The sequence below is a fragment of the Barbus barbus genome, assembly GCF_936440315.1.
Source record: "Barbus barbus genome assembly, chromosome: 45".
Taxonomy (NCBI): Eukaryota; Metazoa; Chordata; class Actinopteri; order Cypriniformes; family Cyprinidae; genus Barbus; species Barbus barbus.
In genome coordinates, this window is record NC_136723.1 from 2,930,833 (window position 1) to 2,955,238 (window position 24,406).

Here is a 24,406-nt window from a genome sequence, read left to right on the forward strand (position 1 = left end):
CTGTAACTGAACATGTGCCATTGAAACCCATGATAAGAAAACCGTGTTTGTCCGTGTTCGCTAACAAAAACTAAGAGTGCTAGTAACTGCATTATTTCTGTAAGGGTACTGCTGTGTGCTGCAAGCTTGTATTTATGCATGATCATGTCACTTTTTTTTTACCACATTACTGCAATTTCTATGGTCAAGGCTGTTTAATCTGGTTTCTGATAGCTTTAACATGGAGCTATTAAGGCTCCCATAACAGTGTATAATAATACAGTATCAAATTTAAATGAGTCAAATGGCTTGAGTTTATAGCTGATAGAGAGGAGCAGTCGTGCTGAATGTTCATAAACTCACCTCTTTGAGCTTGTCAGTGAGTACTCGGATTTCCTCTTCATATTTGTCTTCCTTTGTGGAGTACTGGGGAATAAATACAAAATTAATCATTGATCACTGCAGCTATCATTGTGTGAAGATAAACTGAAAAGCAAGAGCATTTTTCGTAATCTGTGCAATAATTATGCCTTTGAAGAAAAAAAACAAAGGTTTTATTTACATACCATTCAATATTTAAGAACGCTTTACAGGCTAAATCACTGCAGAATACTAAAAAAATTAATACATTTGAAAATGTATTTTAAAATACATATGAAGAAGAACATTGCATAGCATTGGCAAAAGAGAGATGGCAGTGAAGGCTATGGAGACTGGGAGTATGAGAAAGCTATTTTACTCAAACAAGGGAACAATTCACTTTACTAGCTAATCTCACCCTGTATGAAACACTGCTTTAAGGGGAATCTCATTTTTAAGTTTGGATAAATGACATGTGAGATACAATCATTTGTTGTTCAAAGACCAAATTACAACCACAAATACAGATTAGCCTCGTGAGAGTGAACATGGGCAGTCTGACCTGAAAATGAATAGCAGGGCATTTGGACTTTTCACTGCAACAAACACCAGGGCTCTGCCTACCTTCTCAGCCTGTGCCTCAAGGGACTTCAAATTGTTGGTGACATTTTTCAATTCTTCCTCTAGGTCACCAGATTTTCTGTACCACAGCAAGAGATGCAGGAAAAGAAAGGGCAAAGGAAAGGAGAGAGACAGCACTTTGAGAAGATAGGAAAGGTAGCGGTTTAAGCTAAAGAGACCCCAACCTGAATGAAACCATGCCATTCCCCTTCATTTTGGCTGAATATTAGAGCCATTCAAAATTCCAAGCACATCAGGGACGTTAAATACCTTTACATGTTATTCACGAAACAGTTTCTTAAGAAAAGCAATACAGAATATAACGCCACTTCAGAACTAGTTACTTTAATAATAAATAATAAAAAATAATACAAATAAACTAAACAATAATAATAGTAATAGCAATAAAAATAATAATAAATAAAATATTTTTCAAACAAAATATTTTCCCAGGTGCTTGTTTCATAACAGCAGTAATTAAAGTGTGGTATTCCCCAAGGTTCTAGTTGAGGTCCCTTTTTCTTTTGCAAAAGATGCATTTATCTGCACAGGGAGAGAGCCGAGAAGAGCAGCACAGGAGGACACAGATCTCCGAAACTGAGGACAGGTCAAGAGAAGCCGGAGGTAACGTGCTACATCAGTCTCTCGGCAGTACCTTTTCCTCTCCGGCCATCATGGATTTCAAATTCTGGTCCATGAGTTTAAGTTCCTCCTCCAGCTGCCTGACTCGACTGGGTTAGTCCAAAACGGGCCAGTGGGGGAAGGGGGAGGTAATGGGGGAGTCACAGGATAAGGAGCAAAGGATCATGCATTTTGAACACAAGGAGAATGGACAATCAGAAACCTTGCTGTTGTTAAATAATCCTGAGAACTCTTCTGTTATTTTATTAAAATTAAAATCATTTGCAGCAGAAAGAATCCTGGAAATAAGTTTGCTGAATGTAGCTTTGTAATTTGTTTTAGGTAAAACAGACATGCATATTAAACTCAGTTATTCATGCAAACGTAACGCACTTTTGTTACCATCGGGTATACATATTCCACCCATCGTTTCTGAGTAAATTAATACAATCAACACAATTCTGGCAAGCTCATTCATGTTTTCATGATGTTAGTGCTAGCCTACACTTTTAGCATCCAGGAATATGCTCCCTTATTACTGAAATTAAAGTATCAGTATCAAATATCAATGACTACAGAATCCCCCATTAACACACAAGGTTACTGATGTTATTATTTATTCATGAATAAAGCAATAAAGCTCAGTCTCAACTAAAGAGTTTTTAATGTGCATTATATGTACTTACGCCTCAGCCACTTCAGCTCGCTCCTCAGAGCGCTCGAGCTCACTCTCAAGAATCACCAGTTTACGCGCCACCTGCAGTCAGTCACACACAAATAGACCCAATTACAGTCAAATAACAGATATCACAGATCTGTAATGTAACAAGTGGATTGTTAGTTTTCTGTCATGTTCCCAAGCGGACAGATTTGAGTGACGTACAGCCAGAGAGTTAGGCTTATGACACTGGTAATGCTGTGATGCACATGTGTTAAATAAAGTAAGCAATGATACTGCTTTAATCGTCCATGCTGTATAGTTTGATAAAACAGAACAGTATGAAACATGGTGGCAGCGGCCGTGAATTCAGCCGAAGTTAGTACCGAGCCGTGAAGAGTGAAAAGTGCCGCTAGCTTGTTGTAGTTAGCCTAGCCAGCGAGCTCGAACAAGGGACATACCCAGTGTTTACGGAGCCGAAGCCGGAGAAGAAAAGAGCGTCAGACGTCGCGATGGATGGTCTCAAGCCGCCTCCAATACTTTGTTTGGATACAACCAACTTAGCGAAAACTTGGAAAAGTTGGAAGGAGGAGTTTACGCTGTATACAGACCTCACTATGCCCGATGCAGAGGAGACAACTAAAGTTAAGTTGTTTAATTACCTTCTCGGAGAGAGAGGGAGGGAACTTTTAGAAACGCTGTCAAGCGGTGATACATCTGCGAGGAGGACAGTGAGAACAATGATGACGCAGTTTGATAAACATTGCAATCCGCAACTGAATGAGACTGTGGAGCGGTATAAGTTTTTTGTTAGAGACCAAGGACAAGACGAAAGTATTGACAGATATGTCACAGATTTGAGAGTATTGGCCAGCACATGCAATTTTGGTAGCATCAAGGACTCACTAATAAGAGATCGCATTGTGTGTGGTACACAGAGCCCTGCGATGAGGGAAAGACTGTTAAGGGAAGAAAACTTAACGCTGGATAAGTGCATGCAAATATGCAGAGCTACTGAACTGTCAAAAGAGAACAGCAAAACCATACAAGGGAAAACGGTGGAAGAAATACATGCAATGAAGAAGAATCCAAGAAGAGACAAAAAAGAGGAGATTAACTGTAACTTTTGTGGCAACACACATGAGAAAAATAAACACAAATGTCCAGCCTATGGAAAGAAGTGTAAGAAGTGTGGAAAAGAGAACCACTTTGCTGCAAAATGCAAGTCCAAGTTTGAGAAAAACAAGAAAGGCAGACAGGTACACACAATTTCAGAGTCAAGTGAATCGTGTGAGGACATCATGACAATAACAGACATCAGAGAAAACCAAGAGACAATAAATCAAGTGAAAGAAGCACACAGCAAAAGTCAACATCTCTTCGCAGGTATGTTGTTGGACAAAAAGCTAGTTAACTTTCAGATAGACTGTGGTGCTACTTGTAATGTGATCCCAATGCAACTGTTGAACCCAAGTATACAATTGGAGCACACAGAGAAAGTACTTGTCATGTACAACAAAAGCAGATTACACCCACTTGGAAAATGTAAAGTCAAACTCCGAAACCCGAGAAATGATAAATTATACAGACTTGAGTTTCAAGTGGTAGACCAGGAGGAAAGGATCCCGCTACTGGGAAGAAAGGCTAGTGAAGCCATGAAGTTGATCAAAGTGCAGTATGAGAACATACTGGCGATTGACAGTATAGTGAAAACACAATGTACAGACAAAACGACTGACAACAGTGTGCAGCTAACAAATATGGAGAAAATAAAGACAGAGTTCGGAGATGTTTTCACAGGCGTTGGCTGCCTAGAAGGCGAATACAACATAGAAATAGACAAAAGTGTACCACCAGTAAAACTGCCTAAACGCAGAGTGCCGGTTGCAATGATGACCCCACTTAAAGAAGAACTAAAGAATCTTGAAAGCCAAGAAATCATAGCACCTGTGGAGCGCAGCACTGACTGGATAAGCAGTATGGTGTCAGTGACAAAACAAAATGGAAAGCCAAGGATCTGTATAGACCCCAAACCACTGAATAGAGCACTGAAAAGGAGCCATTTTCCTCTTCCGACCATTGATGATGTCCTGCCAGGACTCTCAAAAACCAAGGTATTCACTGTTTGTGATGTGAAGCATGGATTTTGGCACGTCAAGCTGGACGAAGAGTCCAGCTACCTCACCACGTTTGCCACCCCATTCGGACGGTATCGTTGGCTCAGGATGCCAATGGGTATAAGCCCAGCTCCGGAGGTCTTCCAAAGGAAACTCATGCAAGCACTAGAGGGCTTACCGGGTTTGTATATCATTGCGGATGATATACTGATCACAGGGGAGGGTGACACACAAGAGGAAGCAGAAAAGGATCATGAGAAAAACTTGAGATGTTTTCTAATGAGGTGCAGACAAAGAGACATTAAACTCAATGCAGACAAGTTTAAACTGAAGAGAGAGTCTGTACCCTACATTGGACACTTGCTGACAGCTGAAGGCCTCCGCATTGACCCGGAGAAAGTGCGGGCGGTGCGGGAGTTGCCGAGGCCTACTGATGTTAAGGGGGTACAGAGACTTGTTGGTATGTTGAACTACCTTTCAAAGTTTTGTGATCATCTATCGGATGACTGTGAAGTTTTGAGACAACTTACGCACAAGGACAACATGTGGGAATGGACTGAGGTGCACGAGACAGTTTTTAAAAGATTGAAAGACAAAATAACAAAAGCACCACTGCTCAAGTACTATGACCAAAATGAGGAGTTAACACTGCAATGTGATGCCTCAGAGACAGGGCTAGGAGCAGCCCTGACACAGAAAGGTAAACCTGTGGCATTTGCGAGCAGAGCGCTGACACCCACAGAACGGGGTTATGCGCAGATAGAAAAAGAATGTTTGGCCATAGTGTTTGGAATGGAAAAGTTCCATCAATATACTTATGGTAGAAAAGTGACTGTTCAAAGTGACCATAAGCCACTGGAGAATATTGTAAGAAAACCTCTACTTAGTGCACCAAAGAGATTGCAGAGAATGCTACTCAGACTGCAGAAATACGACATTAATGTGATCTATGTGCCTGGGCGAGACATGCTACTAGCTGACACACTAAGCAGAGCTTATTTACCTGACAGCAGTCAGGGAGACACAGAGGCAGATCTAGAGACTGTTAACATGGTTAACTACTTGCCTATCTCTGCAGAAAGACTATCAGCCATTCGCGATGCAACAAAGGAGGACACAAAGTTGCAGGAGGTGATTAAGTTGATTCTTACAGGATGGCCTCAGAACAAAAAAGACATGGAGCAAAACATTCAACACTATTTTGCTTTTCAGGATGAGCTGAGCTTTCAGAATGGCATAGTGTTCAGGGGAGAAAGAGCAGTTATTCCTGACACACTAAGAGCTGACCTGACCAGCCGCATACACTCAACACATCTGGGAGTGGAAGGTTGCCTCAGACGAGCACGGGAGTGTGTGTACTGGCAGGGGATGAATGAGCAAATAAAGACGTTCATTTCCAAATGTGCCATCTGCAGATCAGTTGACCCCAAGCAACAAAAAGAGACACTGCATCCCCATGACATTGCCTACAGACCTTGGGCTAAGGTAGGAACTGATTTGTTTTCTTGGCACAATAAAGACTACCTAGTAACTGTGGACTATTATTCAAATTTCTGGGAGGTTGATTATTTGCCGGACACCAAAAGTACCACAGTGATTCACAAACTGAAAGCACACTTTGCTCGTCAGGGGATTCCAGATGTGCTCATCTCTGATAACGGGCCGCAGTACTCATCACACGACTTCAAAATATTCAGGCAAAAGTGGGAATTTGTGCACAGAACATCGTCACCCGGGTACCCGCAAAGCAATGGAAAGGCTGAGTCAGCTGTCAAAACAGCAAAACGTCTTATGCAGAAAGCTGCAGCTGCTGGACAGGATCCATACTTAGCCCTACTGGACCATCGCAACACACCGAGCCAAGGTCTCACCACCAGTCCAGCACAGAGACTTCTCAGCAGGAGGACCCGGACCCTTCTTCCTACTAAAGAGACACTGTTGGAGCCGAAAGTGTCTAACAACAAACAGGGACTGATTGACAACAGACAAAGACAGAAGAAATACTACAACCGCACAGCAAAAGACTTGGACTGTTTCACTTCAGGGGACAGTGTTCGAGTCCAACCATTTGAGCCTTGTAAAACCTGGAAATCAGCTAGAGTGATTAGACCAGTGAGTCCGAGATCTTATGAGGTTGAGTTGGAGTCGGGTAGTGTTCTGAGGAGAAACCGTCGCCATCTCAGGCACAACTACTGCCCACCCTCAACATCTGAACAAACAGGGGTTTTGACAAACACACAAACTGTAGCTGCTGAACAAGGTCAGGGTAGGGATCAAAGCACTGTTACTACGAGGTCTGGTCGTAAGGTTAAAATGCCTACCTATTTGAGGGATTATACTACGTGAGATTATTATATGACATGTTTGGTCATTTTCTAGGTATGATTGTGAGTTGCGGTTGCACTGTAAAAGAGAGGGGAAAAGGGTAAATGAGTTGTTGATTGCACAGTTAATTTGCAAGGAATATATTGTCAAGAATAAGTTTACAAATATGCACTTGAAGTTAATATCCGAAGAGGACATGTTATAAGTTTGCTTTTGAATGTAGTAAGATAATTACATGCATTTTTGCTGAAGCATTAATGTCTACATCTGAAGGCACTGAGAAGAAAATGTTTATTTTGTTTACAAAGAAAATGTATAACTTGAAAAGAAAAAAAAAAGAGAAAGGATGTAACAAGTGGATTGTTAGTTTTCTGTCATGTTCCCAAGCGGACAGATTTGAGTGACGTACAGCCAGAGAGTTAGGCTTATGACACTGGTAATGCTGTGATGCACATGTGTTAAATAAAGTAAGCAATGATACTGCTTTAATCGTCCATGCTGTATAGTTTGATAAAACAGAACAGTATGAAACATGTAAAGCCAAGTTATGAAGGAGGAAGTTAATCCCCAATAAACAATAATGCAGGAAAATTCAGGATTAGGTACAGTGACATCTTCCACACTAAAAAATTTAAAAAATTACTTTTTTGACCATTTGATCAAGGAAGCAACATGCTTGTTCTTCAGTAGAAGTGCTTGCAGATCCTCTGATTTCAATCAGACAGATTGACAGAAATTGCAGCTGGATATGAAGCTTGGAATATACATGCAGGGTGTCTATGATACGGTCTCTCAAACTTGCAAGAAATGGCTACAAGCCAATGCTATGTATAAATATATCTTTTAAATGAATAAATATGAAATATAAGAAAACATGAATAAATTATTTCTTCATTATTTCCAGTAAGTTTGTGGGCTTACTTGGCTTTTTCTTTTGTCTGAATCCTGAGTGTTTCAGAATCTAGAAATAATGTCTTCCATTTCACCATTGTGAACTTTTATGCATGGCCATAACGTCATATACTGTGAAAAGCATCTACCTATAAGAAGCCTGATTTAAATTCATTCCAGTCATTTAATAATGTGAGGCTGGCTGACATGCACACCTCCTCATATTTGCGGTCAGCCTCCTCAGCGATGTGTTTGGCCTCCTTCAGCTGCATCTCCTGGATCTCCATCTTCTCCTCATCTTTTGTTGCTCTGTTCTCTATCACCTTCATTCCTCTGTTTGGAGAGACCACACGGTCAGGATTACATTCAGAAATGCCATGAACAGACAAACTCAGCAAGTCCTAACACAACAGGTTTAAGGTATTTACTCATGAAACTCTGGACGGATGGCTGATCCTTTACAGTGTGGAAAGTTAGTCTTTTGAATGAGGAAAAAACTATTTGAAACTACATAAAACTCTGGCTTTGAACAGGTATGAAAAAATACATTTCATGTTTTTTTTCTGATTACAAAAAACTAAAGGGATGTGTGTCAAATAAATACAAAAAACTGCCCCGTGAACAAAGCCCAGGTGTGTAGTTTAAGTGTTAAAGATGCTGCGGTCACACCTCTCGCTCTCATCCGCGGCTTTCTCTGCCTCCTCCAGCTTCTGTAGCGCGGTGGCGAGCCTCTCCTGGGCACGATCCAACTCCTCCTCTACCAGCTGGATACGTCTGTTCAGGGACGCCACCTCAGCCTCGGCCTGCCATCACAGGAGAATCAGTCAATGCACACCATGCCATGGAGGACAAATGTGACTAAGACCTTGAACATGTTAGACAATGTGATGGCAACATGCAATGTGAAAATCTTGAGATTAATGTCCAATTAAGTGCAAAATTACATCTAGAACATCAAGATAAAAGACTTTTGACTTCTGTAAATTTAACAGCGTGTCTTAAGACTGTAACAACGCCTTTAAAGATGATAAATATCCATCATACAGACAGAACACTGTACAGTACTAAAATACTGTTTCCACTGGTCACAACAAAACTATTAATGAATCCAACAGGGTCAAACATACAGTGAGCAGGGGTAGTCTGATGTCTGAAAAACCATAGATATTAAAACAGGTGTACATCACACTAGTGAATCAGTCAAAGCAGTCTGACATGGTTTCCACATTTCTGTTTATTCAGCATGTTCATTTCATACACGGTTAGCTGGACCAATAACAGGATTATTATTACTAGTTGTATTACATTTAATTCTGATTTGTCAAATATATTCTTTTGAATCTGAAATGACAACATTGTGATTGATGAGGGCAGTAGAAGCAATACGAATTTTCTAAAAAAATATATTCTTCCTCAAAAGCTCAAATAGAACCATCGATGGAACAGTTAAGCAACCAAAATTGTTACATTTATGCAAAGCAACTTAATTTCCACTTAAGCCAACCACTGGCAATTATAAAGCAGAAGTTCCCATCGGACACATTCTCTCTGAATGCATTGCTGCTAAAGTTAAACTTTAAAAATGCAAAGTTCACTAGGGTTGAGCTCGCTATCAACTGTTTGTCCAATGCTTTAATAGTTAACTACACGCTAGCAATGCTATTACTACCATGTTAACCCTTTAAAGGTGGGAGCATTTAATCATGTCACCAAACACAGCACACAATGAACGTGAATGAATGAATGATCTGTTTATCATTTTAAAGAATTCCTCTAAAACAACATGCCCTGTAGCTATTAGACAATATTCAAAAATTGTCCATTCTAATATCATTATGTTAATAACATCTTTACAACAGAAGTTCTTCTTCACAATCTAGTAAAACGACACTGCTCAGTACAAAGGTGGCCTAATTTGTTTGTGGGTTAAAGCTATGCCAGCTTCTAGAGCTATTTTCATTGCAAGGTTCAAATCCAGGACAAAATATGAAAATAGCCTGAACAACTGAAAACCTTAAGATTATTTTTAATAAATCTAAAACCAAATCTGGATTCAGAATTAAAGTCTTCACTAGAAATATAACATTCAAATAAATTGTTGGCCAGAGATAGACCTCGGGCATAAAATCTTTGCCTGGTGTCAAAAATACAAATAAATGACTTCATACATAGAAATAAAAAAATTTAAATAAAAAAAGTCATCTGAACAAATAATATATCTGCCACTTTTGTTCTGACCTACTGTATATGTTTTAAGAAGTCATTTGCACATTCGTGTCATGCATGGTGTCTGGGGTAATTTATAAAACTTCAACTTTCAAAACTGTTTTGGTCTAATGAAGGTTTTTTTTTTTCAGAAAGATGTTGTCAGCCAAACAATGCTATGCTGTTGTCAATCAACAGTACGATTCATTGAACACACTTCTGTCACTCAATGATGTAAAACTGACATTTCCCATGAAATCTGACCTGACAGCTTAAATTACGGATCATTATTATAAGCTTACTATTGTGAATTGGGGTACAGCAAGGAAACTGTTTTGAAAATATATTTATGTTCTTGTTCAATTATTGATTTTTGTTCATTTTACTCAAAAATCTCAGAGTGCCCTGTTAATGTAAGGCAGGTACACCATGCGAGTTCAAATAAGACAACAGGGGATGGACAACACATTAAACTTCTCTCCAAACTTAGGTTTATCTTCATGTAAACTACCAACACATCTACAGGAGGACAAGGACACAAAACGATTAACTCAGTCTGGGCCCGTGGGTCTGCATTCAGGTGGACTACAACTGCATGACCACCTATTTATTTAAGCACTCGCATCACATATTCACAGCTTGATTTTAAAGTGAGAGATGCTTTAAGCCGTCAACATCACCCGTCCTCAATATAAACCCTAATCCTCGTCTCACGTCCAGCGCATTAGCTCAAGTTCATCTGACAGGTCAGGAGCTCTCGCTCGCTGCTGTGCTCCACTGTAGACCATACCTCAATAATGTCTAATTCTGCACTGTTTCACCTTAAACTGAGAGTTGGATAATATGTTTTTGAAGTGAACTTAATGTTTGATTTAATGAAAACAGACCATCTCAAAGTCAGAGCGCTCACTACAAAATTACAACACTTTTACAGATGCCTACCTTGAGGAACATCAGCTTTACATGCGTGACCCTGGACCACAAAACCAATCAAAGGGTCATTTTTATTTCTAAAATAAATAAATAAATAAGCTTTCCATTGATGTATGGTTTGTTATGGGAAGTCGTGGCCTAATGGGGGAAGTCGTGGCCTAATGGTTAGAGAGTTGGACTTGTGATCCAAAGGTTGCGGGTTCGAGTCTCGGGCCGGCAGGGATTGTAGGTGGGAGGAGTGAATGTCCAGCGCTCTCTCCACCCTCAATACCACGACTGAGGTGCCCTTGAGCAAGGCTCCGAACCCCCAATTGCTCCCCGGGCACCGCAGCATAAATGGCTGCCCACTTCTCCGGGTGTGTGTTCACGTGTGTGTGTGTTCACTGCTGTGTGTGTGTGTGTTCACTGCTGTGTGTGTGTGTGTGCACGTTGGATGGGTTAAATGCAGAGCACGAATTCCGAGTATGGGTCACCATACTTGGCTGAATGTCACTTCACTTCACTTATGATAGGACAATATTTGGCTGAGATACAACTATTTGAAAATCTGGAATCTGAGGGAGCAAAAAAATCTAAATATTGAGAAAATCTCCTTTAAAGTTGTTCAAATGAAGTTCTTAGCAATGCATATTACTCATCAAAAATGAAGTTTTGATATATTTCCAGCAGGAAATTTACTTAATATCCTATTGATTTTTTGGCATAAATGTATAATTTTGACCCACACAGTGTATTGTTGGCTATTGCTACAAATATACCTGTGTTACGCATGACTGGTTAGGTCCAGGGTCACATATACCATCCCATTAATAAAGATACTGTAGTCATGCACACCTTGCATATGGCCTACAATAGGCCCCTTTTCTACGAACGACTGACTGCCTGGTTTGTGTGGAATAAAGGGACACTGATATTGCAGTGAATAGGATGTCTTTAAAGTTAACAAGAAGTGAACAGCGTAAATAAAGAGATAAAACATTGCTGAGGCCAGAATCCGCGTCCAGGCTGAATACGAGCCTCACATCCACATTATGAATGTTTGTGTGGTCACTCACTCTCTCCCTGGCCTGCCGCTCCAGGTCCACCTCCCTCTGCAGCACTTCTGCTCGGTCCTCCGCGTCGTCCGCCTGCTGCTGCAGGCTCTGGATCTTCCTCTTCACCGCTTCTATGGACGTTACCGAGGCCATTGCCTCTGAATCCCGAGTCCGGTATAACAAAGATAAACGCGATATATCCCAGTGATCTTGCCTTTATCAGAAACTGTTCAGGTTAAACATCTTAATTTCTTCGTCTAAAGAAGTAGGATTCTCTTGGATAAGTGTAGTGTGGCCGGCCGCACCGCGGGGGACTGAGCTAAAGCTGACGCTCGCCGGAGCTACAGATGGCGCACGCGCAGCGCACCTGTCAGGTGATCCGCTCACAGAGGCACAGCAGGGACAAATGCCTTGCCCAAAAACCCACACTTGCGTTTTTTTTTATTATTAAACACTTGCTTAGAAAATAAATACAAATGTAAGAAAACATATGCGAAGGCCAAACATTACATAGCAATTAAAATTCAAAATAGATAGAGTGGATGAAAGGAAAAAAAAACATTAAAAATAAATGAATAAATGGGAAAAAATAAATAAATAAGCAGATTACATAACAATAAACATACTCTTCCTTCAAAATACAAATGTATTATCAAATAAATATTATACAAAAACACCAAAAAGTGAGCATACATTCAACGTTTTAGTTGCCTTTTTGTTACAGGAGGTAGATAAAGATTTAATATAGATTTTCATATGTTCTTGAAAGTAAGAAAAGTGTGTGTGTGTGTGTGTGTGTGTGTGTGTGGGGTGGGGGGGTAACTTTCATAACCTTGCATTTGCACTTGCAGTCTTTGCACTTGACTACTAATATGACGTATTTCCTGTATGAGTGTGAAGAGGACCACAAGTGAATGTCAAACGTGGCTAAGCCATGTCTATGAAACGGTCCATAGTGTTGTAAAAACGCAGGTGTTTACGGAGCTTGATTTTTATTTGAAAGGCTTTGCATTTTAAAATCACCTTCTGAATGTCTGTCGTAGTCCCTGTAACATGACACAATTTAATTTGTGCTACTAATTAAGTGATAAAAAGCACTTGCAAATGTTGTACAAAATAACCACTACTCATCTTAAAACTCTGCACCAAGAAAACGTGCAACACTTTGTTTTTCTACCAAATGATATGTAATTTCTAATTATTCTATTAATATTTAACTTACATTGGAAAGGTTTCCGTGACCTCTCGCGAGATCTCGGCAAAAAGTCTTATGATTTATTTCCAGAACATGATGCATGATGGGATACACTAAGACTGGACTAGTGCTCCAGAGCAGTTTTGGAGATAGTGTGCATTAAGGGCACTGTGCTTTGGTGTTTTTAAGACCTGGGACAGTCTTGCGCACTTACTTCCTGTCAAGGGGCCAAGACCACAAGTGTGGGTATTTGTAAGTCCAAAAAAAGTCCACCACCCAGGTTAAAAAAAGTGCACTTCCATGATGTACTTAAAGTGCTATTTTCACACACTAATTTTGTACTTAACATACTAAAAATGATTCTTTAGTACTTCTTAAGATAAACGTAAGAGCAACTAAGTGTACTCAACTGTGCTATTTTGGGACACCATGAATATGAAGTAAAATGCGCTTTAACACACTATCTCTGTATTTTACATTTATTTAGTCAGCACTTGAGTGTACTAGTGTATGAAATATGGGTTCAAGTATACCACAAGTGGTAAATAAATATCAATAACCAAGTACACCTAAGTTGCTTCAGTCCAGTAAGTGTTCATCTTGAAATATTAATATTAATACAAAAGTTTATTTTTTACGTTTACTTTATAAAATTCAGTAAAATAATCTAAGAAAAAAACAAGCTGAAGCTGGATGTTTGTGCAATTATACTGAAAGACCCTTTCCTTGTTAAAAAAGTCTAAACCAGCCCATTAATCTGAGTATAACAGCTACATCTCAGCATCATGGGATTCATCAACAGCCCAAGTGTGAAACATAACTTAGCCAGGGTTAAAATAACGATAACCCGGGGTTAAGCGCAGTGTGAAAATACCTTTTGTGACTTTAACCACTGAATATTTACAGCACCCTGATTGTCAAAAAGGATTATTTTTATTTACTGATTGTTTGCCAATCTGTATTTCTGGCCTGTTTAGATACAGGAGATACAGTGACATAATGGCAAAGGTTTTTAAGAGGTTTTGTTAAAAAAAAAAAAAAAGTCAAATGATGACATACAGCAACATGGCTTTTAAATATACAGATTTAAATTGAATTCTTGGTCACCTGTCTGTCAAGATCATATGTGACCCTGGACCACAAAACCAGTCTTAAGTGTCAATTTTTCGAAATTGAGATTTCTACATCATCTGAAACCCGAATAAATAGGCTTTCCATTGATGGTTTGTTATGATAGGACAATATTAGGCTGAGATACAACTATTTGAAAATCTGGAATCTGAGGGTGCAAAAAAATCTAAATATTGAGAAAATCTCCTTTAAAGTTGTCCAAATGAAGTTCTTAGCAATGCATATTACTGATCAAAAATTAAGTTTTGATATATTTAAGCTAGGAAATATAAATAATATCTTCATGGAACGATCTTTACTTAATATCATGATTTTTGGCATAAAAGAAAAATGTATAATTTTGACCCACACAATGTATTGTTGGCTATTGCTACAAATATACCCCAGAGACTTAAGACTGCTTTCGTGCTCCAGGGACACATATGTACCCAAATTGTGCATTTGATCTCAGAGACGAGTCTTATTGCTTACAAACTTTCTACAATTTCAAACAAATTCCAATCATAAAACAGGATGTTTCAAGGCCATCTGAGTTTACTGTCCTTGACCAATCCCTTCAATGAACGCTGAGCAGAAGCTCTGGAAATCCTGACATCACTTCACTATAAACAAATGACTGCATTCCTCTGATGTTTTTCCTTTTTTGGCCACGTATTAATGGCGTAAATACAGAACACACGCAGCAAGTGAAGTTTTTTAATGCTAGAGGAGGACAGGCTCAAGGTTTCTCCTCCACGTCCCAAACACATGATCTTATGGAGATTTTGTATTGCTAGTCACATCCTTGGGTTGGCCTGATCTTCTGTAAAGCTGCTTTGAAACACGGATTGGGAAAAGTGCTGCAAATTAAATAGCAGTCCTTTCAAAATCAAACACACTAATGTACACTTTTAAACAACCTAGAAAAAATATTTGTCGTGTGCATTTTTAATTAATAATAACATTATTGAATATATATTTTTGAATGAATATATTTTTGATAAATATGTAACTGGTGTATTTTCAAGAGTCGTCTAATATTTGTGAGCTATTTGAACCATCCATAGACTATTTATCAGATCTGAATTAAACAAATAACAGATAATACCGTGGTAAAGTATACCATGTCCAAAAATGTATATTTCTTTGGTACCATGCCCAGAAAGACCATGGAAGTACCATTTTTTGTATCTTTTGTACTCATATTGTATTGTAGATAAAGTATATCATGCTTGTATTTTGGTCATCGGTGAAGAGTATTGGATGTTGAGATTTATATGAATTGACAGTGTGAGTGTGGAAAGGTCAAAGGTCATGTTAAACCCTGGAAACATGACAGGTACTGTAAGAAACAGACAGAATCAAGTAGAAAATGCAGGGTCTATGATGAAGTGGTGGGACGCTGTGAGGTGCTGACAGTGTTTATGAAGTGTTTACAGAATCTGATACTGTGGGTGGGTTTGGCACCCGAGCAACAGAGCAGCTGTCGACAGGACAGGCCCAGTCAGCGATTAACGGCCTGATCTCTCCACCGCTTCACATCTCATACTGACCGCGGCCACAGGAGGACGCATGCTCACTCTGCAGATCGTTCCTGCTCCTGAACATGTCTGACTTCTGCCTGTCATTTCTTGATGTTATGTTTGAACACATTCCTCACTCCCAATTCTCAGTTCTAATGTGAAACATTGTGTGTATGCATGTATGTGTTATTATTATTAACACATATATCTGATCTGGTAGTGATGGTCCTAAAATAGGCATCATTTTCAAATGAAAAACAAATTCTAAATATATTTAGTATAACAGTGTGAAAGATGACCCAAAATTGCCTTTTTGAGATTCATGCAAAACGTTTAACCTTCAAATGAGGCATCGGTGATTTTATATTGTGTTACAAATGTGATATTAATTTTTTGGGGGCGTGAATCATTTATTTATATTTAATATTGTGAAATATTTTTAGAAATTTAAAGTAACTGTTTTCTATTGTAAAAAATTGTAAAAATGTAATTTACTTCTGTAATCATTTTTATATGCTGATTCGCTGCTCAAGAAACATTTCTGATTATTATCAGTGTTGAAAAGAGTTGTGCTGCAGGATTTGATTAGTAAAAAAAGTTCATAGAAATCTTTTATAGATGTCTTTACTATCACTTTTCATGAATTAATGCAACCTTGCTAAAGTATTAATTTGTCTTTCAAAAAAAAAAAAAAAACTTACTGACCCCAGAATTTTGAACTGTGTATAATTGTGCATACTTAACATATCAAACAAGGTGTGACTGAGAGATGTTGAATCGAACTCACGTCTGTGGCCTTCTTCTCGGCCTGCTCGAGTTTCTCCTGAGCATCCTTCAGTGATTCAGAGTATTTGTCCAGCTCGTCCTCCACACCCTTCAGCTTCTTCTGCAGGCCCAAGAGCTCCTCTTCCAGCTACACACACAGACACACACATTAAGCACTGAAAATACAGTCAAATGATGCCATAAAGAAACTGTTTTGACTAGTTTTATTCAAAAGCATTTATTTGAGCAGGTTCTCCATGCTTGATTTGAATGCTACTACAGAAAGACCGACTGAGGAACAAAGTCAAGGTAGAAATTCTTTTAGAAACTTTAGTTTCTCCATATTTTGGAAGATCAGTACTTGTCAAGTAATGTGTCCATCATTCCTATGCTGATGATAAATGATGATGTGTAAATCCCAGCTCATAACTGACTGTCTCATTTAGGTGGGCTGTTTGGGGAGGGCATGGGGAGACAATTATAAACGGCAAAGTTGTGTTAAAGCATAGAGTTGCAGCAGCTGCTGGTCACCCCCACCCACACGTTTAACACACGACAAATAAACCACCACCCATTAACCACGCCATGCAGCCCCTATTTATTGTGAGCCAGCGGGACAGTCGGCTGCTGCATATGGAAACAAGATAATGCCGGCTGCAAAAATAGAGCCCACTTTGGTCAGCTCATAAATTGAGAAGTGTAAAATAACGACAGTGAATGACGGAACAAGTGAACAGTTTCAAAGCAATGCACTCATGATGGATACCTTCCCTTTATTCTGTTTGACGGACCGGGACAGTTATGAGAAGCATCGCAGCTTTGGCGTCAAACGCAGCCCGGTGGCTCCAGATGGTACAAAGCCTTGATCCTATTATATTGAACAATTCCATGAAGGTGGAGCGGGACAAAAAAAGATCAAGGACAGCATGTGTGGTGACCGACAGGGGTGCAGTAACAAAGGCCTCGGGACAAGAATAGATGGAGTTGGGCCATCAGAACAGGCTTTCAAGAAATAACGTGATTTAATCTTTGTTAAAAACCAAAAGTGCATTAAATCAGAAGAATATAAACTTGGAGTAAATGAACCAATCCAATTCTAATAAATGAGATATACAGAGATTCAAAATTGAAAGGAATTAATGTCTACAAACTATCATATTACACATGCTCTGACAAAAACTGTTTCCCAAGGCAAAGCCAGCTGCACTTCCATTATTAAGAGCGACAGTGTCCTCAATGAAGAAGCCTTCGTTAAGATGGCTTTTAGTGAAACGGAGAACTGTTATAACTGACATTGCCTATTAATTATTGAGGACGACAAGAGTGGAAAAGAACAGGAATAATTCATTCATAACGGTCAACAAATAAATCTAAAGTGATTTCTGTTATTTGTGTCACATTTAATCAAACGGTGGAAAATGACGTTCCTTAATCAAATGGCTGTAATCGAGTGTACCTACTTAAATATACTAACATATTTACACCACTATATTTGGCATTGGACACTTCAGTTAGTCCTGATTGACAAGTCTTAAAGAACAAGACTAAAAATAGTTCAGCCCATGAGAGATGCTGGACCATAGACTGGGATTAATCAGTTTTTGGAGTTGATGACACTGACCAGTTGATTACTTTATTCATACGCACTACATATACAGGAAAGGTCAAATGATACCATTTCTGTACTTAGTACTCAGGGAAAAATGTTTACTTATATTTATATCACTGCTTAGACAATTTTTCTCATACTTTTTATAGTCGGCTTTTCCCAGTTTAGCAGAGACTTCAAATAGACACAGTTGGAAAACAACAGAAACATGGATGGACCTACAGAAAAAGGTCTAGTCTGATAACCTGTTTTCAGTTCACCAAATTCAATCCATTTACCTGTTTGCATTTGTCCTCTGCACCTTTCTTGTCTATCTCTGCCTGTTCTGCGCGATCTATGGCATTCTCCTTGTCTAGCTTCAGCATCTGCATTTTCTTCTTGATGGCCTCCATTGTTGAATTCTTGGGTTTTCTGCTAGCAGCCGAGGAGAAAGAGGAGAACTTGTTCAGAGAGTGGAGGCAGAGACGGACAAAGCTGAGTGCACAGCAGAGAGGCGGCTGGAATCCTCTCCAAAGGAACGCTGGTCTTTTTTGGAAACTTGTCTAAGTCTCTGGGAGAGTGACGTCCCCCTGCTCTGATTCGTCCTGCTGAACGAGCTCAGCATTTGCCCCTGTGATTTTGCCCATGTTTGGGAGCCTCTGAATCCTCATTCTCCAGTTATACTTAAAAAGATCTGAGGTCAGGATTATTCAAGCGCCCTGGAAAAAAAACAATTGTACATTAAACACTGTGTCTATAGAGTAACTTTAACTTAAATTTCTTCATGATTTTTATGAGCAGTATCTCTACGATATGCTGTATGACTTATAACTTAAAAGTAATGTTCTCAAAAACCACTTTCACTGCCTGGACAATGATTTCCCAGTCATTTCAGTCATATAATTTACCTACTGTGTTCAATGGTGAGTTATATTGACATTCTGATGGTTTTTGAATGCTACTGTAGTAGTCAAGCTTTATTTATATAGCGCTTTTAACAAAACAGATTGTGTCAAAGCACTTAACAGTATCAGATTGGAGAATAAAGTGTCAGTAATGTATAATAATAAGATTAAACACAAAATTTTCAGTTAAAGGCATTTAATTATTGAATTCAGAAATGTCATTGTCTAGCTCAGTTTAGTTTAAATAGTATCTGCTAAATCAAATTGACGATAATCACTAGAAATGAAGTGTCCCCAACTGAGCAAGCCAGAGGCGACAGCGGCAAGGAACCAAAACTCCCCTCTGAGACAGAAAGGAGAAAAAAACCTTGGGAGAAACCAGGCTCAGTCGGGGGGCAGTTCTCCTCTGGCCAGGAGATTGTTTATTTATTGTTTACTTATTGTTTTAATTAAAATTTTAAATGTATTATATTTCTATTTTATATTGTTGCGATTTCTAACAATAATAGTATTATGTAGTTAGGTATTTTATTATATTTTTAGTTATTTTATTTTATTTTTAGTTTTATTGTATTTAAGTTGAGGTCTTCACTGGGGATATGTTCCATAGCACCTTCTTTATAAACATATGGCATAAAATGCTCAATTTGTATTTGCAGTTTTTGAAAGAACAAAAAATAGATTTAAGTGTCAAGGCAAATGAGAGATACTGTATGCTTTGGGCATGTTCCAAGGACTTTCAAGTTTGCAGTTATTAAACCACTTATAAAGAATGCACAACTTTGAGCCATCTCAAAACCTTGTCAAAAACAGTATAATTGTCAAATTGTCAAACATAACACAAGTATATGGGGTACCACAAGGCTCCGTTTTAGGTCCTCTTGTATTCATTATTCATTCTCCCTTTACGCAATGTTATCATAAAACAAGGCTTTCATTTTTATGCTGATGACTGTTAGCTTTAAATGTGTTTGTTTGTTTATTTGTGTAGCACATTTAAAAACAAATTAGGTTAGCCAAAGTGCTTTCCAATAAAAACAACATTTAGAAAAAAACAAAACAACAACAACATTTAACATAAAAATATTTAAAACTCAAGACAACCAAAATATTCAACAACAAGCTCAACCAAATGCTTGGACAAGTAGATGCCCTTTTAAACAAGATTTCAAATGAGCAGTGTCATAAGCATCTGATCTCTAGGGGCAGGTTATTCCAAAGATGGCGTGCCGCAATAGAAATAGCACAGTCCCCTTTAGACTTTAAGCAAGATTTAGGGACCTTTACCAGTCATTTTCTGAAGACCTTAATGGCTGAGTCGTAGAGTGAAATTGAATCATTTATGAAATGTATTCAGGTGCTAAGCCATGCAATAAAACCTTTAACTGGACTCTAAAGTGGACTGTTAGCCACTGCAGTGAGGCTAACATAGGGGATAGTCTCTTCGATATCCAATATTATATTTCTGACAGATAGAACCAAACGGAATCATGTATAAAGAAAATAGAATGGGCCCCAAAATTGATCCCTGGGAAACCTCACAAAAACAAAATAATTTCCCAATTGAATTACAGAACTTCTGTCCTTTAAATAAGAAAATAACTATTTAAGAACATTTCCCTGAATGCCTGCCCATCGAGTTAAAAGAATATAGTGATCAATTGTGTCAAATGCTGCCGTAAGATCAAGGAGACTCAAAATGGCACCAAGCAGCAAGCATCAGGTCATTCTTTTCTTTTAAAAGGGCAGTCTCAGTATTGTATTTTGACCTAAACCAGACTGGAATTGATCAAAAACTTTAAAAAAAAGAGATCAGCTGATGATAAACAGCCTTCTCTAATATTTTTGATAAAAAAAGGAGCTTAGAAATCAAATGATAATTCTAAAAAATTATAATTTTTTTGAGAAGAGGGTGTATTACAGCTTGCTTTAGGCAGGATGGAACTATACCATTGGCTAGACTACTATGTGTAACTCATACAATTGTTGGGCCAACGACATCTAGAACTTGTAAAAGAAGATGAGATGGAATGACATCTAAGGCACAGTTTGTAAGTTTTAAATCATGAACTATACTTCATTTGAAAGTGAGAGAGGATACTACATGCAGTATCCTCAAGATAAAATGAAGCAATTTTTCAAATTTGTGCCAAAAAAGAGGAATAATTAATGGCGCAAAAAATATCTAAACATAAGCTGTAAGCATGTAATCTATGATAAGATGATTGCCGTTACTCTATAGTGTCACACTTGGCAGCAAATAGTTTACAAAACATTCATAAGCAATTAATAAGTGATATGCTAACAATTTGTGTATGTTTTGTTAATTCATTTACAAGTCATTTGTTTATGATGACTAATCATTTACAAAACATGACTATGCATTCATAGATGTTTAATAAGTGATATGTTAATATTTTTATCTGTTTTGTAAATTAAGTTATAAATCATTTACAAAACATGATTAAACATTCACAAATGATTAAGTAATATGCTAACGATTTACAAACCTGCCATAAATTATCTTTAAAAAATAGCATCATGAAATAATCAAACAGATCCTTAATGGTTAATAGTTACTAGTTAATATATTACTAATCACTTATAAATCATTGAAATGTCAGCATTGTACTATTATCTCAATAAATGTTATAAATCATTTACAAAGCTTTCTGCAAGCCCTAATCTAGTGTAAACTACTTATCACTTGTAACTGTGTTACACATCATTTGCAGATCTTTCTTACCTGTTACAAATGATCTGTAGGTATATACAAGGCATTTACAACACTTTCTGCTTGCCCTAATCTAAAGTGTAAACTACTCATCAGTTGTGATTGTTTTACAAACTTTATGGTTTCCAGTTGTGTGTGCGTAAATATATATACACACACAAACAACCTGTAACCGGAAGGTTTGTAAAACATTTACAACTGATGAGTAGTTTACACTTTAGATTAGGGGATGCAGAAAGTGTTGTAAAGGATTTATAACATTTATTGAGATAATAGTATGATGTTGACATTTCAATCATTTATAAGTGATTAATAATATATTAACTAGTAACCTAACTAAATTGTCGTCGTGACGTATTGTCAAGTATGATGACCCATACTCGAAATTGGTGCTCTGCGTTTAACCCATCCAAGTGCACACACACAGCAGTGAGTAGTGAACAAATGCACACACACACACACACACACACACACCGTGAACACACACCCGGAGCAGTGGACAGCCATTTATGCTGCGGCGCCCGGGGAGCAGTTGGGGGTTCGGTGCCTTGCTCAAGGGCACCTCAGTCGTGGTATTGAGGCAAACTATTATCCAAACTAAACCATTAACCATTACGGATCTTTTTACAATGGAACATGGAAAGTGATCACAGAGACGTGCCGCCAACCTGTAAGGGCCCTCAACAGCCAAAGCATTCGTACAGGGGACAAACGCACCCAAAGCCACATGGTCAATGGCCTTTTAAGGATGCAATGTTGAGGCACGGTGTGCCCAGAGCGGGTGTTTTGTGGGTTAACAGCAAACCTCTCCCACAGAAACACTTCAAGCTGGACTCCCAGTCATCACAGTACAAGTGACAGCCATCCTGATCACCCTTTAAATCGCATCAGCTCACAAAACTGCATCAGAGAACTCCTCAGTTGCACAGACTCAAATAATGCCAAGCTCAGCTTCACACGCCACCTCCTTGGCCAGGAAAAAGATAAGTTTGCCACAATGAACAAGAAGCCAGTCAAGCACCAACACCTGTCCCAGGCATGCAACAACATCACAAGTGCATTGCATGGTGAGCTATGGTCTCAACCAAGATTCACCCACCCACCCATGACATGGCAGCCGTAACCAACAGGAGACCAACTTTTACTTGCATGGTACCCACCTCGCAGCCCTGGCACTAACCTAATAACTATCCATGGATGGCATTGCCTAAATACAAACCTCTGACTGATCAATGACATTTATTCTTGGCCACCTCCCTGACCCCTCCAACCTATCACATCTGCTCAACTGGCTGTTGCTCTAGCCCTCAAACTGCTGCATGACATCAAACACATGCTGTGTGTGCTGAGCAACATTCTTTAATATGTGCCCAATGACCACACTGCACCAAAGCTTGTGGTGCCACAGTGACAAAGGAGGGTCAGGTTAATGTATGCCCACAACTGGACACCACAGTACCGGAGACACTTATGAGACACTAAAACAAGTGGCATACGGGGCTGGCATACAGCAAGATGTGGCGGAATATGTCAGAGCATGTCAGGTTGCTGTCGGTTCTGAACAGCAAACCGGAACCTCAAAGCCCCACTACAACACACTCCACTTTGGGTTTCAATCACTGAAATGACACTTAGCTGTTTCACCACATATGGGCCTATAACACCATACCGATCTGTGTCAGTCCTCACTTTCCAGTCTGCCAGCATGTCACAGACTGCAAACCCCATTGCCCAAGGAGGAGATGTGAACACCTGGCTAAGAGGCATTACAGATAGTCTCACTCACAAGACCATTGAACTTTTAATATTCTGAGTAATAGTCATGATTCAGAAGAGACTCCTGACACACGACTCAAACCAGAATCACCACCACAGGGAGCTAAACAAGGCCATCAGTTCCCTAAGCTACGCCTTCACAGCCCAGCTGACACTAAGCGACGAGCACAGCACCCATCGTCCGAAGGAGCTGACACATGCCCAAAGCCGCATAGACAAGCTGGCAGTGAAAGTCCAAGATGATTTCAGGCATCAGACCACTGAGTTCCTGAGAGAGCTATTGGACATCTCACGCTGCACAGACAAGCTCGAAGTGAAAACCCAGGATAAACTCAAGGTACCAGACGGAGTAAAGCAGGAAACAAAGAAAAAAGTTGAACAGCTCCAAGAAGCCCTTGCAGTTGCTGAACGTGACCGACAAGAACTAATGACTTCCCAGAAAGACATGAGAAGACATCTACAGTCTGCAGAACAGCTACTAGAGAAAGCCAAAACTGACCTTAAAACAAAGACTCTAAAATAAATGCTCTGGAAGACCACCTGAAAAGGAATTAGAGCCAAGAAAAGCGGAGTCCTCATCAGCATCACCACCGCTGAGCAGAACAGAGTCCCCCATCCAAGAATTGCTACACAATGGAAGAAGTGAATGGCCGCAAACCAAAGCATCGCCAGCCTTCACCACAGAACTCTTCCCTTCTAACAAAAGAAGAAAGCCCCTCCATACAGACCCTGAAACTGCACATGAGACGACTCTTAAAGACCTTGACAAACTGGCTAAAACATCACCCAGGAAAATGGGTGAGGAAAATTAGAAACCACCTGTCATCCGTCCTGTCTGATCCACCTGCCATCCGACCATCACGATCCACTGTTGTCTGAAGATGTCTCCAGGTTACTTTACTCCATCTTCAGCCAAAAGGGGGGATTCTGTAACATCTGTTTATTAACCTTGATGGTCGTTGGGACTTTATGTCTTAAGAGAACCTTTTAGCCTTTTGACATTTGCATATAATTCACAGACATTCTCCACATTCGACCTTTATATGAGTGCTAAATTGCCAATGGT

At 39.2% G+C, this 24,406-nt stretch overlaps 1 protein-coding gene across 8 annotated transcripts in view; it reads right to left on the reverse strand.

Annotated features, from left to right (window-relative positions):
* Positions 1 to 18,459, reverse strand: part of LOC306864322 (tropomyosin alpha-4 chain-like) — a 28,615-nt gene extending 10,156 nt beyond the window's left edge. For 2 of the 8 annotated variants that reach the window (XM_079408272.1, XM_079408273.1), the window contains exons 1-7: positions 18,225 to 18,459; positions 16,360 to 16,485; positions 8,242 to 8,375; positions 7,788 to 7,905; positions 2,268 to 2,338; positions 1,616 to 1,691; positions 343 to 405 (exon numbers count right to left, since the gene is read on the reverse strand). In XM_079408272.1, the coding sequence (XP_079264398.1) occupies positions 343 to 405; positions 1,616 to 1,691; positions 2,268 to 2,338; positions 7,788 to 7,905; positions 8,242 to 8,375; positions 16,360 to 16,485; positions 18,225 to 18,338 (702 nt within the window). In that variant the 5' untranslated portion in view covers positions 18,339 to 18,459. Of the gene's footprint in view, positions 1 to 342; positions 406 to 963; positions 1,040 to 1,615; positions 1,692 to 2,267; positions 2,339 to 7,787; positions 7,906 to 8,241; positions 8,376 to 11,765; positions 12,130 to 16,359; positions 16,486 to 18,224 lie in introns of those variants that run through there. The other 6 variants (XM_079408274.1, XM_079408275.1, XM_079408276.1 and 3 more) reach the window with 3 other exon arrangements.
* Between the last annotated feature and the right edge of the window lie 5,947 nt (positions 18,460 to 24,406).